The 18,592-nt window shown below is 40.4% G+C and overlaps 1 protein-coding gene and 1 long non-coding RNA gene across 2 annotated transcripts in view; one reads left to right on the forward strand and one right to left on the reverse strand.

Moving 5' to 3' along the window:
- Positions 1 to 18,592, reverse strand: part of LOC147840047 (uncharacterized) — a 543,896-nt gene that overhangs the window by 193,375 nt on the left and 331,929 nt on the right. The window lies entirely within an intron of this gene.
- Positions 1 to 18,592, forward strand: part of tiam2a (TIAM Rac1 associated GEF 2a) — a 128,313-nt gene that overhangs the window by 99,459 nt on the left and 10,262 nt on the right. The window contains 5 exon segments of the mRNA XM_087291088.1: positions 3,771 to 3,959; positions 8,827 to 8,895; positions 10,988 to 11,113; positions 13,506 to 13,614; positions 17,684 to 17,863. Coding sequence (XP_087147214.1) covers positions 3,771 to 3,959; positions 8,827 to 8,895; positions 10,988 to 11,113; positions 13,506 to 13,614; positions 17,684 to 17,863 — 673 coding nt within the window.

The raw sequence follows: 18,592 nt of genomic DNA on the forward strand, positions 1-18,592 counted from the left end.
TGTCTGTGAAGATGTCCTGGGAGTCCCAGTGTTTACTTTGGGTGGTCCTGTCGTAACGGAGCTTTCTGTCAGAACATTACCTATTCCTCATTCTCCGTCTCTCCCGGCACTCAGAACCAACTTTGAAGCTGGTGGTGCACATGGTCTCTAGAGTGGTCCGATGGTAATTAGCAAACCTAAATCTACTTCTTCCTCGCGAGATTCCATTTTCTCTTCCCACTGTTGAGGCTGAGTCACAGGCTGCTTTCACACAAACACACACACCCACACACTTTGCATTGTAATATGCTTTCAGTCTCTGTGTGTCAGTCTCAGGCTCAGTGTTGAGACAGGTCGAGGTGATGAGGTTCTACAATTCTGCAGAAGCTCTGTTCGATCCACAGTTTATCTGGCTGGTTTAAAGCCAGAAAAGGGCTTTGGTGTTGTTTTGGTCCCCTGCGGTCACAGATCTGTCCCCGTCAGCTGTTTCACTTGTTCACAGCTCTCTGAGAGCTGAAACTGAGATGCTGCAGCCTTTATTTGGAGACAGTGCTTGTAAGCATTATTGCTGTTTGTACTGATGTGCCGCCTTAAAAGCGGGTTGGCTGGAAACCTTATTACTGTAAATGCTGACAGTGCTGGAATCGTGACGAGGTGCAACCCTTTAAATCATTAATGTGTTTTTATTTTGAAAGCGTGTGACAGTGTTGTGCTCAAGTCTGTAGGGTGTAGATCCAGCATAAATAATGGAATACTTGCACACGCATCGCGTATGGACTAGTTCTGTCGCAATCAATCTAAGCGTTTCACGCTCCAAGCTGAATTCAGGGATTTATTTTTAAACATTTACATTGGATAACAGTTATTAATAGAACATTTGTGAGTCAGATAATCAGAGTAATGACAATTAAGGGTTCACACCAAGCATGATAACAGTAGCGGTACATATAAAATTCTATAATGATAAAGATAAACGGTATCATTGGGATCAATTTCATCATTTTTTTAGCTTTTAAATGATAAAACACTGAGAATAATTTGAAATATAAATGGAAATATCACACAATTTAAAGGTGCAGATGACAATGTGAAGAAGCACTTCTGTTAAGCCCTTTTTTACATATTATTTAAAGATAATATATCTTGAAAACAATTGGTTAAACCATAGGAAAGGATGATAAAAATATATGGAAGTTTAAGTTAAATTTATTTGAACTGATAAATGTTTTGATTTATGTTTTGTTTGTTATACTTTTAAGGAACTAATTTTATTAAATTGGTATTGAAAAAGTACCGTTTTGCAACCGGTATCGAATTTAAAGTATCAGGATTGGTACCGGTATGCAAGATTTTTAAACAGGATTACAGCAGCTTTAGTAACATTTCAAACAAACATGAAAGACATAAAGAGATATGGGGCCCTATTATACACCTGGCACAATTCGGCGCAAGGCACAATTGTTGTTTGCTAGTTTCAGCTTGGCGCAGGAGTTGTTTTTGACGTTTTGCGCCACGCTGTTTAAATAGCAAATGCATTTGCGCTCATATGTGTGCCCATAGGCGTTCTGGTCTAAAAAAGGAGGTGTGTTAAGGTGCATTGCTGGCGCGTTGATATTTTGGGGAACTTAAATAATCTGTTCAATAGAGCAGCTAAGAGGAGGTCAAAAGTCCAGCACAGAGCGTGTTAGTTGTGCACCTCACTTAAACATTGCTTAATACACACAGGATGTACAGCAATAAACAAATATCTTTAAGTGAAAAAGAATTAAAGGATTAAAATATTACAAAATTATTATTTTCTAGCCTACATAAATATAAAAACCACAGCCGCCATGCCTTCTTCATCTCGTGGGCTTTTTGAGTTCATTCATAACAGTTTGCTTTTGTATAATGTTTTTATTATTAGCAGTATTACTTATTATAAGCATATTTATATTTGTTTTATTAAAAACAAGCTTAGATTTGTCCACCTGTCAGGTTTTTGACCACACTTCCTTATTATTGTTCATTTATTAGTTTGCTGGAAATTAGAACTGAATTTAGAAATAGTTTTGAAACAAATCTTTGCCCTTAATATATGAAATTAATTATGTAGACTAATGGATGTCTGTGCATACAACACATCCACGAGAGGGAAAGTGAAATTAAAGAATGAGGAGGCTCATCTCTCATTCTCGCACTGCAGATGCTCTGTTTAACTGTTTCATTGCTAGTGAAGTGTTCAGTTTTTTTTTTTATTCTCAAAACACACATATAACTCATTAAGAGAATAAGCTCAACCCTGTTAGACCATGCGCCACGGCGCAAAGTGGATTTTCCAGTCCTTAAAATAGCAAAAGTGGATTCGGACACACCTTTAATGACTTTGTGCCCAGATCGTCAAAATAGAGCCCAAAGTGTTTTAATCTTAACCGTATAAAGCCTATTATATCATTTTTGATACGTGAATGACTCAAAGAATGACTTCCAAAATTAACAAAACAATAATTAGCGATCGATACTATGAACATTAGGGGTGTCAAAATTAATTGTTTCTTCGGTGCACCGCGATGCAGACGCGGACAATTCGGTATCGGTTCAGTAATAATCATAACCGGTTATTACTGACGTCATTTACCTCATATGCGCTCTGTCGCGAGGGAGGCGAGTGCGAGTATTTACAACACAGCCAACTCAGCGCTGGCCCGTGGCATAGGCACCATAGGCATATGCTAAAGGCACTGTACATCCAGGGGGACACCAGAAATGAGCGCGGTTAAGATGGTTTTGTTTTCGATATTCCTGACACACATTCAGTTAACGTTATAGACGGCAATAACTCAAAAACCTCTTACCCTAAAAAGATCTAAAGTGTGTTTCCTACAAAAAGACAAAGCTGGTTATGTTTCACAGCTGTCTTTCTTTTTTTCGCTCGACATTACGAGCACTGCTCCGTTTAAGCCTTCGCAATATGTGTTTAGCCGGGAGAGCTCGCGCTGAGAGGAGCTCTCAGTAAGGGACCGTCAGAAAAGTGCTTCTTTTTTAAATTTTTTTCGATTTTCTGCTCCGCTCAGCGCGAGCTCTCCCTGTTGCGAGGTCTTAAGTGTGTGTGTGTGTGTGTGTTTGTTTGTTTGGTGCTGTCTATGTTTGTGTATGTGTGTGAATGAGAGACAGTGTGGTGCTTTGTGTCTGTGTGTTTATACAGACAGCATGTTATAGCCTCCCCCTTAAAATATAACGTTGTATATGGAAAGCATCATCAATGCACCGTGATGCACCGAGATATCGAATTGAACTGAATCAAAGGCATGATAATCGTAACCAGTATAGGTTCACAGCTCTAATCAACATAGCCTTGTTCATATAGGTTTTGTCTGAATATGCATTGTGATAACGTCACATGTCGGATCTAAAGTGATTCACACACCTAAAGAAAACGTGCAGCACTGTGTAGTGTCTATGAAAACTCAAGGTGTTGCACACCAAATGACCACTTTCTAATTGCAAATATAGTGTTATTAGATATTAAACAATGCAGATGGCATGGAAGGAATTTGTAAAGTGCTCTGGCTAGCCAAAATTGCAAGCCTCTCTAAATTTTGCGTTGTTTACTTGATTTTGCATTACATTCAGTGACTGCAGGATCACAAAACATGCCTATTTTTAAATTCATTTTGGTCATGAAATTCAGGTTTTTAGTCGACAAAAGTCAGTAAAAAGTCAGCAAAGTAGAAACCCTACTGCAGTTATTCTGTTTACCTCCTTATCAGTTGACATCATGCTTAATGTTCCTATCTTAATTGTGTCTGCAGAGTGTGGACACGGTGTGTTCGCTGTACCACTCCTACCAGGAAGGCTCTGGAGGTCTGATGGAGAGCCAGGAGGAGCAAACGGGGCCTGAACCCGCTATCCTCAGGCCCTGTCCGCGTCATATGTCTGCCACAGAGAGACTACGCAAGGTCATCCAGGAATTAGTGGATACAGAGAAATCCTACGTAAAGGTGAGAACCGACTCCATAATCCCCTATTAACATCGTTCAACAGAGCGAAGTGAGCAGTCATGGCGAGTAGAGCTCCGTGTTGTTGCCCAACCCCAGACTTCATTAAAACTGAACGACTTGACCTTTTCGTCTTGACCAAAAAAGTCACGTCAGCAGCGCTTTAAAGCTGGATTTAATGATAGAAACGTGAGGTGAAATGGTTTGACGGATAGCTGCTGGAAGATTCCTCATGGAGTCCCGAAGGATCAGCTATTAATTAACTCCTCTAGACGGTGAAAAGCAGACGCCTCCCCTCTCATCTGTTTCCTGAAGATTCCCCAGGCTTGCATATGATTGTTTATGCGGTGCTGGTTTTATTCTGACGGTGTTCATAGTGAGCCTTTAAAACCGTGCTGTCATAATGTGTTCCTGGTGGTTAATAGGTGTCAGGGATGCATCTGATTATTCTGTGATTTGTGGGAGGGAGAGAAGCAACATCCCAGAGTCCCGCACTGGAGCCATTTGTCTGTGATATGCTGCGTCGGCACTGGCAGACGCCTATAAATCAGCCTAATGAGAATATTCAGGTTGATGCGCAGACAGCCTACCAATGCCGTAACATGGACAGAGCATGCAGTGCAGGTTTGGGAGCTGTCAGGGGACGGCTTTAGCTGTTTAAACCTACCTGCAACAGGACATACTTTGATTAATTGCTTTGCTTCAAATAGGTTTTTTATGTTCAAGCCAAATTTTTGGAGTTTCTGAAAAAGAATAGTGCAAGTTATTTAGCGCGTCTCTGGTGGCATGTTTGGACAACACAATGTAGGTACAGTAAAACCCAATCTCAATTCTACCCCTTAGCCCTTACCCTTACCCCTACCCCTTGTTTTGCACGTTCTTGTCAAGGGGTAGGGATGTCCCAATTCTCTTTACCTTGAAGGCGTAGGGCACAGGTGTCAAACTCAGTTCCAAAAGGGCCGCAGCTCTGCACAGTTTACTTCCAACCCTAATTAAACACACCTGATCAAACTAATTGAGTCCTTCAGGCTTGCTTGAAACCTACAGGTGTGTTGGAGCAGGGTTGGAACTAAACTGTGCAGGGCTTCGGCCCTCCAGGAATTGAGTTTGACACCCCTGGCGTAGGGGTAAGGGGTAGATACCCCTTCGAATGAAGATTTTTCAGGACCACACTTGAAACCAAAGGGTAAGAAAATTTCCCAGAATACGCCAGCCACAACGGCAGTATAGCTGAACCCGGAAGTAAGGAGATCCACAAATAAGTATTTTTGGTTATTATCACAAATTTTTTACAACAAACAAGCACTTGTTTTAATATATTCATAACCGCGTTCATGTTTTAACGTCATTCTTTAAAACAAAAAACGCTAAAATAAAAACAACTTTTATTGTTTGTGGTATATTTTATTAGATGTAATATAGTTGTAATATTTTATCAGTTGTAATATAAGTAACCTTCTGCAGAAGTAGTTGGTGTAGCACTTGTGATTTATTATTATTGTCAGTTATCATTACTGTTTTACCTTTTACTTTCATTTCTACTATTATACATTAATAAGCATTGTTGTTACTCTCTACCTCTGACTCGTTTCTTTCTATGTTTTCTTTATATCTGTGACACTTGCTTCATTTATTGACTGTTATTGTTCCTTATGTATGTACTCTGACCTGTCCACCAAGTTACCTTTACATGCATACACACACACACACACACACACGCACACTCACGCACATACCAGTACCTGACTATATTGTTGTTGTTTTTGTTTTGTCTTTGTTTTGTTGCTTTATATTTGATATTTGTTGATGTTTTCTTGTATTTGTATGATTTTTGCATATTCTAATAAAAATAAATAAATAAATACAATAAAAACCACTAAATTTTGCTATCTATAATCCACATTAATAACTCCTGTACAGTGGTCCCACAACATTCTGACACTCAGTGTTACTCGAATACCCTGTCAGTATTGTCTAGTGGCTGGAAATGAGCTTTTTACAGTGTCTGCTGTGTGGGTGCGAAGAATGAACTGACAAACCTATTTTACAAACATTATTTAAAGCTCGCCTACCAGCCAAAAATTTTAATTCTGTTATTAATTACATGGTTTCCGCTACATTAATTCTTCCGTGGCAGGACGCCACACCAAAATTCATCTGGCCACGGCTACATTACAGCTTCTCATTCAAAATATTCTGTCATATTTTAAATAGCGGGTTAAAATCGCACCGAAAATGTATGAAAAGGTAAGTAAATAATAGCAGCGCAAACTTTTCTGTGAGCGTTGAAGTGCTGTGCGTGTTGTTTAACCCTTTAAGGTGAAGTGCTAACTGACTGACTGACTGACTGACTGACTGACAGGTGCGTGATGCGTGAGGCCAGCAAACACGGCGTAGCTTTCAGTTATGATGAACACAGTTTCCATAATTATACTTGATTTATAGATAAAGGTCTGTGCCTCTGCATATAATGACTTTATCTTGCTGGAGTTTATAGCCGTTTCACTTTACTTTAGAACGCATTAATGCCGCGGTCCGCTCCGCAAGTCTATCAGAGACATTCATAAATATTCCTAGCAAATCTAATAAATGTTGGAGACATACTCAGTACATAAACGCACTAAATCATACTTCAGCCACGTTTATTTGAGGGCGCGCAAGAAGTTTTGTGCACGAGCAGAGGAAATCGGCGATGAAGCAGAGATTGACATGCTCGTCGACTATTACATAAATGCGATCTCGACTCAATACTGCGCCCATGACATTTGTCAATGAAATAACGCCACATGTAGTGGTAGATCTGTGTAAAATGGCCAACAGAGTCTGCCGCCACAGCTAGAAAAAATCCTAGAGGAAACACTGAATTACTCATATTCGTGTCGTTCCAATCCCCAGAGAGCTTCATTCATTTTCATACCTGCCAACATTTCTACTAATACAACTGACGTTGCTATTACCACCCCTCAAATCCCACCCTCACAGAAATCAACAGCACATCTGGGTTCTATCATATGTTGAGTAAAAACGCTTTGAGATTTTAATATTTCGTCAAATGTGTGAGGTGATGAACTTCATACAAAGATCTTGCCAAACATGAACAAAAAGGTTTTTTTGAAACTATATCGGGCCATACAAATTACGGGAGAGAGAAATAATAAAATGGGAGGGTGGCAGGAGGTGAGTGGGAAATAAGCAATACTATCTCACAGCAATTTGTAACTTTTTGATTTAGTGGCTTATTCGTATGAATTTGTATGATCTCAGTCATAAAATTTTGTACGATCTCCCAATGATGGTTGGGTTGGGTGCCATGACTCTTTTAATCGAAAACTGTTCCTTTTCATACAACTGAACTCATACGAATTAGCCACCTAACTGATAAAATGTAAAATAGTTTTTAAAAAAAATATAATAAATTATTAAATAATAAAATATAAATATAATAGAATAAAATATTAAAATATTTAAATATAAAAAATATTAATTAAATATAATTAAATAATTTGTTACTAATAATTTCCTCATGAGATCAGGTTGGAAATACGAGAAACACCTGAGAAAAATGAGTTTTGGGTGGTCATTTTTGGAATACATATCCAGGAATTTTAGTTAGACCCAGCTCGAGGTCCTTTGTCAATTCTTCCCCTCTCTTTCCTGTCTGTACTCGTCATTGTCCTGTCCATTAAAGAGCTCCTAAAGAAAATGACCTTCTATGCAGTGTGTAACACAGCTCTAGTGAATAAAAACAAGTTTAAATCTGAAAGTGCACCTTGTTTAAAAATATCAATTTTTAATAAAATATTCAACTCAGAGTTGTAAAAAAATGATTTGTCTGGATCTTTTGTCTGTTCGCACTGACTTCAACACGAAACAATACCAAATATGCCGGATCCGGTAAAACGTGAATGCGCCTTTCCCTTCAAACACTAGCAGAGAACGGGTGTGTGTGGGATTGATCATGACTGAAGATGAGTAAACACTATTGAGTGAACGTTCTGCTGATTAATGCAATAATTTACTAATGATGCATCAGCTGTTTGTTAAAGGAAGTATCAGAAAAGACTATTGATGTATGGAACTTTGTCGGTAATGTTACACAGTTCAGGGATCAGTTTCTTCCTCTATTTTTCAAGTGTAAGTTAGTGTGATTAAAATGGTTGGCCTCCTTGTCTTCTCTAGCTTGCAAAACATGTATTTAGTTGTGTTTTGTTAGTTGTAACCGCTCCACGTGGCTTGTACTGTATCTGGTTAACTCTTTACGTTCACATATCGCGTCCAAAGCCTTGTTAAAAACGTGATGCATGCCGATTAGTTATCGATATAAATGCATTTGTGAGTTAAAAATAGTTCAGCTTTTGCCACTGTGTGCATTAATACTAAAAGTGTGTCATTGTTTTTACTTATGATGCAGAATAGAGCAGTATGCTGCTGTTTAACTGCATTGCTTTAATGCACTCCACCATTGGGCTCACACATACACTCTGCACTGACTATTTCAACCATGTGGACATTTGTCTTTGTCTTGCACTGAACGCAGTCAGCACAACAGATTGGGTCATAGAACCAATCATAGCAGATTAGCTCCGCACAATGAAGGGGTTTGAGAACGAATGAGTCGCTGAACGATTCATATGGGTGTCGAAGGGACAAAAATAAATGCATATTATAAAACAATGAAACTGTTTTTTAAGCTTAAATGCATATCAGACTGTTGTTGGAGACCCCAAAAATCAAAATATGACCTTTTATATGCATAATAGGGGCTCTTTAAGGGTGAAAATCTCATCATAATCCCTTTATTTATCTGCTGGCTGAAATCTAAACCATATGGAGGTGGATGATCATATTGTTCTCTGTTTCCTCCACACAGGACCTCAACTGCTTGTTTGAAATCTACCTGAAGCCCCTGCAAAAGGAGACCTTTCTCACTCAAGATGAGGTAAAGCCCCATATAGAGCTGCTTTTAAGAGGTCTGTGTTGGATTGCGCTGTCACAGTTATTCATAGCAGTAAGAAATCTGGGCTCATTGGCCGTAGATTGTGTGTTCTGACATTCCCCTCCACTGTGACTGATACTAAAGACTCGCCAGATTCCAGACTGCTGCCTAGTGAACTACAGATGACCCTGACGTGGCTCAGGATATCCCAAAGGAAAGATCTGTCAATATGTGCTGAGGACCGGGCCATATTAAAGCCCTGTTAATGGACACTAGAGCATGGCCTTGCACAAATTACACAAGGACTCAACATAAAGTGGCTTGAACGCTGCTTCTTAAGTGACTAGTGACAATGCGGGCGGCAATAAACATTTAGCAACAGGTCGGCAATAAAAGGAGTCTATGCTAGCACTGTTGAAATGCATTTAAAGAGACAGTTCATCCAAAAATGTCATCATTTACTCATCCTTCACTCGTCTCAAACCTTTATGGCAGAGGTGTCGAACTCATTTTAGCTCAGGGGCCACATGAAGGAAAAACCAATCCCAAGTGGGCCAAATCACGGTGTATATATAACTTAAAGGGCCATGAAACCCCCTCGTTTCAGCAGTGTGTTTTCACACCTCTACTTTGGAAAAAGTCAGAAAGGTGGGCGTGTCCAGCTCTGTTTGGGGGGAGTGTCGGAGGAACAAAAGAGGCTTGGTGTGGGAGTGTCTATTTGGGCGCGCTGAATTTCAGAGTCAAAACACACAACCACAGCGGACAATGTGACTGTTTACATGGACATCTGTAGTCGAATTATTTGCCAAATTATTAAATGTTGGACTTTAACTGCAGTTTGGCACTTTCATTCAGGGAATTCATTCATGTCCCTCGCGACAAACGTGATATTTGATTCGAGGATCTGCTCTAAGTGTGTATTTTTCATGCAATGTTTGATACCGCACGGCGAATGAGAGAAAAAAAACTCAGCATTTCCCGGAAACTTACAGTAGATGCACACGGCAGGTAGTGTCAGAAAGCCGCGTGTGTTATTCCGGTCACAAAATCCAACACGAGGTTATAGTTTGGTTGTAACTGTTAGTGCTAACTTGTTTACACTCGGTGCAATAGTTTGTTTGATACAAATAAAATACGAACTGAATAAACAAAGAGCACTGGTCGCTCACTTACCAAATCTGTAGAGACAGGACAATCACCAGCAACTAGAGCCGCGTCTTTATTAAGAGGAGACTAAAGCGAATCCGGATCTCAGCGTTTGCAGTTGAGAACAGCTCTCAGGTAAACAATAATCCTCCTTAGACACGTAAGTTATTGTTGTCGAGCGTCGCGTACACTGTTAATCCACACGTGAGTCTGAGCTCTCACAGAGAGAAAATGAAAACGAAACTTAACGGCAGCAAACTATAAAAGCAACACTTCACGCTTGTTTTGCCAACACAACGTGTCGTCTCTGCCATCTACACTCTGACAGCAATGAATATTAATGAAGTTGCACAATAGAGCGCGCTGATTGGTTTGAACCAAGCCTTACTCATGCATTAATGCAACACACTGTAAGACGTAATAAGACACACTCTGGCACAGACGCCCAGTCTGCACGCTGGAATACACGCTATTTTGTCATAGCCGTGACGCAGCTTCAAAAATTCGTTTCAAACCGGAAGTACGAATTTGCTTGAAATAACGCAAAAACAACCAATTTACACTTTTTAGTGAAATATAGGTGTCTTAATAGTGTTTTTAGCAGTGTGGGACACATATACCACTGTCAAAAAAAAAATTCACGTGCACAAAATAAAAATACGTATTTTAGAAACGTATTTTATGAAAACGTATTTTTATTTTGTGCACGTGAAATTTTTTTGTGAATATAAATAAATATTTTACGCACGTGAGTTTGGTTTTATGGACGTGAATTTGGCTACGCATGTGTACATCGTGTCTTTTGCGTGAATTATTATTGAGTCTATTCTGACTCCATATTAAAGTGTTGTAATACTGAATTGTACACTTTTTTGACATTGGCGTTGGTCAACACTTCAAAAAGTAACAGATTTGTACGTTTGTATTAAGTGTGGTTTTCTCCTCCTAGATGGAAAGCCTATTTGGCAGCCTTCCAGAGATGCTGGACTTCCAGAAAGTTTTCCTGCAGACCCTGGAAGAGAAGATTAGTTCCTCCCCCAACTTCAACACGTTCGAGACCCCTGTCCAATTCAAGGTGCGCATGCTAAATGGTTTTATTTATTGTCAGTTGTGACCCTGAACCACAAATCCACTCTTATGTTGCACTGGTATATTTGGGCAATACCCCAAAGTACATTGCATGGGGAAAAATGATTAATTTTACTTTTGTGTCAAACATCATTAGAATATGAGGTGCAGATCATGCTTCAGGTAGACATTTTGAATATATCCTACAATAAATTGATCAAAACTCACTTTGTGCGTAGCATTATGCATTGCTGAGAACTTTAAATGAGATTTTCTATGAATTTAGATCGTTTTGAACCCTCAGAAATTCAAATAGTGATGTCTCGGCCAGGGGCGAGGCAGTGGCGCAGTCGGTAGCACGTTCGCCTCACAGCAAGAAGGTTGCTGGGTCGCTGGTTCGAACCTCGACTCAGTTGGCGTTTCTGTGTGGAGTTTGCATGTTCTCCCTGCCTTCGCGTGGGTTTCCTCCGGGTGCTCCGGTTTCCCCCACAGTCCAAAGACATGCGGTACGGGTGAATTGGGTAAGCTAAATTGTTCGTAGTGTATGAGTGTGCGTGTGAATGTTTCCCAGAGATGGGTTGCGGCTGGAATGGCATCCGCTGCGTAAAAACTTGCTGCATAAGTTGGCAGTTCATTCCGCTGTGGCAATCCCGGATAAGGGACTAAGCCGACAAGAAAATGAATGAATGAATGAATGAATGTCTCGGCCAGATATTTTCCTCATCTAACAAAGCACACATCAATGGGAAAACTTATTTAAATCACTTTTTCACAGTTTCAATTAACTCAAACTTTATCTACGTTTAGCTGCTTTGACACAATCTAAATTGTAAAAGCTCTATAGAAATAAGGATTATATTGAATTGAACTTATGACTTGTTTTGTGGTCCAGGGTCACAAATATTAATATTTATATATTCCACCAGTTTTTTTCAAGCAATTGATCACTCCAAAATTACAATTATGTCCTTTTTTACGATGCGGGAAATAAGTATTGAACACGCCTTGTTTATTTATTTTTTTGTTTTTTTGTAAATAATTTTTCTAAAGGAGCTGTTGACATGGAGTTGAAGCAGAATTTGGTAAAAACCCAAACAATGCAAACAGAAGAATAAAACAGAACTAAAAAAATCTGAAAAATTGTTCTGTGTAAATATAACAATGACATGACGAAAGGTGAAAGAGCTGAACTATTGTAATTATTTATAAGGCTGTTTTTGGTGAAGCAGCTTAAAGACGCCTCTCATATGGAGAACTAAGTCACATGTTTGTCACAGACTTCAACAGAGTGGTCAAATCTTGATGGTTCTGTGGGTCTCGTCTTTCAAACCTGAGCATTATTTTGTATATTCTATTGGATTCGGGTCAGGTGATTGGCTTGGCCATTCCACAGCTTGATTTTCTTTCTCTGAAAGCATTTGAGAGTTTCCTTGGCTGTGTTTTGGATCATTGTCTTGCTGAAATGTCCACCCATTATCTTGATGATGTAGATGTTGGACTGAACAGCTAATATTGAGTTACACTGATGAAGGGCAGAGGGCTGCTGAAGAACTACTGAGAGATTTCAGCTGCTGACTGGGCTTTTACTGCCTTTCCACACTTCCCTTTCTTCATGTGTTCAATACTTTTAATGTCATTTTATTACACGGAACTTCATTTGAGAGCTAGTTTTGCGTATCGCTTTGGCTGTCATCAACATCTAGTGAAAATGTCAACTCAACAGCACCTTTAGAAATGTTTTCTAAGAAAAATGGTGACTAATTTTCTTCCAGGAAACACAAAATGAGGTGTTTTCATGAGATGTTGCTTCTGTATTTTAAGAGGATGTTGTGATTAGAGTCTCCAAAAAAAGATAATTAATTAATCAATAAAGAAAAATTGATTTGAATCACTAATAATGGCAATTGTTGTTATTAATAATGAATAATAAAATAAAACCTCATACAAATAACAAAATTAATTAAGTTAAAATTTGACTTCTAAACCTGAAAGCTAGTTTTAATATGAATGAAATAGTGTTAGAGTGTAAACAATAAAATATAAACAAACCAAAAAAGATTTCACATGCCAAGTTTGAATATGTGCAAATTTTAGTTTGATTTCTGCACTGGCTGAGGGCAGGATATTTGGTTAATTACAGCTTATGAAAAAAAAACAAATCAAATGTAAGTAATTTGTGTGCATTTCAGAGCCTTGTATTTGTTGTATATATTATGGAAAAGGTCAGCTCAGATATGTTCTCTGAAGATATGTAAATTTGAGCTCTGTGAAATAAACTTAAACAGGATTTTGGATGTAAGTAACTGATGAAATGTTTAGTGTGAATTGTAGCTTGTAGAGATTCTGACTCATGGTGAATCATCGCTGTCGCTCCATCTTTTGCTTTTTTTTTTCTCCAGAAGCTGCTCTTCTCTCTGGGTGGCTCATTTCTGTATTATGCGGAGCACTTCAAACTGTACAGCGGCTTCTGCGCCAACCATATTAAAGTGCAGAAGGTTCTGGAACGAGGTACAGCACATAACTCCCTTCACATTGTAGAGCAGCTAAATATTACAAGGTTACTAATAATGTTGAGGGGCGAACCAGTGGGGCAGTAGGTAGTGCTGCCGCCTCACAGCAAGAAGGTTGCTGGTTCGATCCTCGGCTCAGTTGACGTTTCTGTGGGGAGTTTGCATGTTCTCCCTGCGTTCGTGTGGGTTTCCTCCGGATGCTCCGGTTTCCCCCACAGTCCAAAGACATGTGGTACAGGTGAATTGGGTAGGCTAAATTGTCCGTAGTGTATGAGTGTGTGTGTGGATGTTTCCCAGAGATGGGCTGCGGCTGTCTTCCGGTAGCATTAAAGCCATGTGTTATAGTCATGTAATAGGAGCTTGATGAATAAGGGAAGGATAAGCAAAAGCCCCTTTCACAATTACCGGCAATTTTCCGGAAAGGTCTGTCCTTTCAAGTCCTTTTTGTAAATGCCGGTAAATTCGTTCTGGCTATTTTCCGGAAAGAGAAGTTGTAACATTACCGGTAATTTGCCGGAATGCTGCGCTGTGTGAATGCCGAAGGAAGATTGCCGGAAAGAGCGTGTGTACGTCTAGAACGTGCTGATGTGAGACGTCTGCTTTAGCCAATCAGAAAAGTCAGACGCGTTGATGTCCGCACGGTTTATGAGAATAAAAGCCTTTGAATATTTTTCTAGACACATTTAGCTGCTAGAAGTTAGTCAGATCACGTTTTTATGTTCTTCTTAATGCCAACTGTGTAAATAATCATCTATGAGATGCTTATGATAAGCCGTTGTTTGTTTACCTTTAAGCTTTGCGTGTGCCTGTGAGACAGCCTGTGAGCGCCTGCACACGCACATATTATGAACATCTCGACATGCGAAAGTGATCCTGCGAAAGTTGTTCACAATATTGATCATCCACAGAGTTTGTAATTTAGTCAAATGTTTACAAATACAAGCGCAGCCGTTTAAAGCTCATTTGTGGTGAATGATGTCAGAATTTACCGGTATTTTGGAATGGATGTGTGAATGCTCTTTTCTGGAAAAATTCCGTAACTTTCTCGCCTGTGTGAACAGCGCTTTTTTGAATATACCGGTAAAGTCGTTCGGGAAATTTTCCAGATATTTACCGGTATCACTGTGTGAAAGAGGCTAATGACACAAAAGCCCCAATCAGGTAGCGAATCTCGGCAGCTCCGCCTCTGTTTTCAGATGTCTCCGTTTTCCCTCATCCACACTGAGACAGAGCAGCAGCGTTTCAGAATGAAAACGGCCTCTCTAGCGTTTTCCAAAACGCTCCGCTTTCGGTGCTCGAAAACTCTGGCGTAGTGTGGACGGATGCCGTAACTTATGCGTTTTCAAACTAAAACGCATCAGTGTAAACGGGGCCTAATCCGCTTGTTAAGTGTGACGTCACGCGAAGCGGCTTCCGGATCCAAGCGCTCTATTCAACTGAATGAGGAGATTCATGAAATGGTAATAATAAACGTTTACAAAGCGATTTAATGCTTTCGAAAATCACGATCGCAGTATATATGTCCTTGCCTAATATCCAATGGCCAGAAAGTGATTCATTTTTTTATAAATTGTTAAATTTTTGGTATTTGTTATGCAGCAAGCCCAGAGATTGGTGTGTATATTATGACTTTATATAAAATTAACTTTAATGTGCGATAGGAATAAAACGCGATCATAAACAAATGATTTGTCCACTCAAATGAATGGCGGCTTGGACCCGGAAACAGTATACATACGTCACAAACACGTCACCACTTAACAAGCGGATACTCCCTCACTCACTTTCCTTGGGCTTAATCCCTGCTTTATCAGTGGTCACAACAGCGGAGTGAACTGCAAATTACTCTAGCGTATTTTTAATGCTGCTGATGCCCTTCCAGCACTGAGCGTGCACTAACTCATGAACCCAAACACTGAGGGAGGAACCAGAGAAAACTCACACAAACACAGAGAATATGCTATCTCCACACAGCCGATGACTTCTTGCTATGAGGCGACAGTGCTAACCACTGAGCCACCCCTTAATGTCGCAACAGCAAAAGCTATTGTTGGTTTATCTTTTTCATCATATCCTACAGATGAATTAAAACCTAATTTATGCGGGCACCATTAGCCTGGTGTTCCACCGCGGGCACCCTGCCCAGCTAGAAAGGAATGCGAAGCTGCCCTGCATTCAAAGTGAAGTCTACCTTTTTAATTCATCCCATTAGAAGATGAGGGCAATCTCGGAGCCGCCACACAAGCAGCACTTTAATGGCTATCAAAAACTAACATGCTCTGTTTAACCACTGTGGGGTGAGGACATCAAACGCAGCGCTAGCACAGCAGACGCAACGACGGGAGCGTTAGCGTAGCGTCTGTCAGCGGTGCTTGTAATTATATATTCTCACACACGGCTTCTGTTGTGCCAAGGTTTCCGCTTGCAAAGTGAAAACGACTTTTTGTGTCGACTTGTTAATTGCCTGCCAATTGCTCCCTGAAGTGTCAATCCATCTGGGGCGAGGAGTGCCTCAATTACCGCTCTAATAGCTCCTCTTGATTTGAACGACACCGCAAGTGATAATGTCTCCTTCTGCGTGCTGTGGAGGCGGTGGCTTTTAACTCCTCTCACCGACACACATTTCAGTCAACTGTCACAAGAGTTATGATGTACACTCACCGGCCACTTTATTAGGTACACCTGTCCTACTGCTTGATAATGCAAATGTCTAATCAGCCAATCACATGGAACTCCATGCATTTAAGGCAAGGCAAGTTTATTTATATAGCACATTTCATACACAGTGGCAATTCAAAGTGCTTTACATAGAAAAGAAACAAGTAAAATAAAAACAAAAACAAAATAATAAAAATGACTTTAGGCATGTAGACATGGTCAAGATGATCTGCTGCAGTTCAAACTAAGCATCAGAATGGGGAAGAAAGGGGATTTAAGTGATTTTTAAATGTGGCATGGATGTTGGTGCCAGACAGGCTGGTCTGAGTATTTCAGAAACTGCAGATCTACTGGGATTTTCACGCACAACCATCTCAAGGGTTTACAGAGAATGGTCTGAAAAAGAGAAAACACAACAGATTGGCATTTTAGATAGGCTACAGCAGCAGAAGAGCACACCGGGTGCCACTCCTGTTAGCTAAGAACAGCAAACTGAGGCTACAATTCACACAGACTCACCAAATCTGGACAATTGAAGATTGGAGAAACGTTGCCTGGACTGATGGTTCTCCATTTCTGCTGCGACATTCGGATGGTCGGGCCACAATTTGGTGTCAACAACATGAAATCATGGATCCATCCTGCCTTGTATCAACAGTTCAGGCAGATAGTGGTAGTGTAATGGTGTAGGGGATATTTTTTTGCCACACTTTGGGCCCATTAGTACCGATTGAGCATCGTGTCAATCCCACAGCCTACCCGAGTATTGTTGCTGACCATGTCCATCCCTTCATGACCACAGTGTATCCATCTTCTGATGACTACTTCCAGCAGGATGAAGCACCATGTCATAAAGCGTGAATCATCTCAGACTGGTTTCCTGAACATGACGATGAGTTCACTGTTCTCAAATGGCCTCCACAGTCACCAGATCTCAATCCAATAGAGCACCATTGGGATGTGCAATCCAATAGAGCACCATTGGGATGTGGTGGAACGGGAGATTCACATCATGGATGTTATGCCGACAAATCTGCTGCAACTGTGTGATGCTATCATGTTAATATGGAGCAAAATCTCTGTGGACTATTTCCAGTACCTTGTTGAATCCATGTCACAAAGGATTAAGTCAGTTTTGAAGGCAAAAGGGAGTCCAACCCAGAACTAGTAAGGTGTACCTAATAAAGTGGCCGGTGAGTGTAGTTGCTCCACGCTGGTCTTTGTGTTGTTCATTGTCTGCATTTATACCGCAGTGCTTCTAATGAGGTGTCAGGCAGCCTGTGCTGCCTCCTTGTGGATGTATTTCATGCCCTGTCTGCATTGCCTAAAGCCATTTACCTGCAGCATAAGACTGCTATTTTTGGCTCAGTGGGTGGTGCGGGCATTTATCATTCGTCTTTTCTTTCCAGCTAAAACAGATCGATCTTTTAAAGAGTTCCTCGATGCTAGGAACCCGACCAAGCAGCACTCAACCACGCTAGAGTCCTACCTGATCAAACCAGTGCAGAGAGTGCTGAAATACCCCCTGCTGCTCCGCGAGCTGGTGTCTCTGACGGACACGGACAGTGAGGAGCACTACCACCTCACAGGTACACACACACACACAGCAGCAGCTGCTCATTTTACTTACTGTCTACATGAGGGATGGGCACACTCTGTCCTGGGGGGCTGGTGTCCTGCATTGTTTTGCTCCAACTCTAATCAACACTCCTGCTCGTAGCTTTCTAGAGATCTTGAAGGGACTGATTAGAGATGTGTCTGATTAGAGTGGAAGCAAAACTCTGCTTAAGGACCGAGTTTGCCCATCCTGGTCTAAATCACAACAAAATCATCACTACCTGATTACTAGCGCCAAATATCAACAGTAGAGAGGGAAATTACTGCGGTAGGAGAAGCTGCATCAATCTTTTCTTTATTTATTAAATGACTCTCAGAAGACTATGAATGTGAATTGGAGGTGCTGCTTTCGGAGATAGATCGGAGAAAAACTGTTTTTTGCAAGTTTGTTCTCCGGAATTAATAACAAAAGAAAAAATAGAGTGGGAGAGTGATGCGGTTAATACAGTTCGGTCTGAACATCCCACTGTTTGGATTTAAAAAAGAGATAGTGAAATGTATAGGTGCAAAATGTTTTAATACTTTTGCCAGTCTGAGTGGCACAGCTAGTAAAACACATGTCATCATGTTTTGACATGTTCGAGCATGAACTCGGTTCGAATCCAGCGTCTGCTGAATTCATTTAATACCTGCTAGATGAACCCGTCTCATACAGCTGCCATTACACAGCTCAGACACTTTGTAGAGAGCAATTTAACACA

This window comes from Danio rerio, chromosome 17 (assembly GCF_052040795.2).
Source record: "Danio rerio strain M-AB ecotype USA chromosome 17, GRCz13ab, whole genome shotgun sequence".
Classification (NCBI taxonomy): domain Eukaryota; kingdom Metazoa; phylum Chordata; class Actinopteri; order Cypriniformes; family Danionidae; genus Danio; species Danio rerio.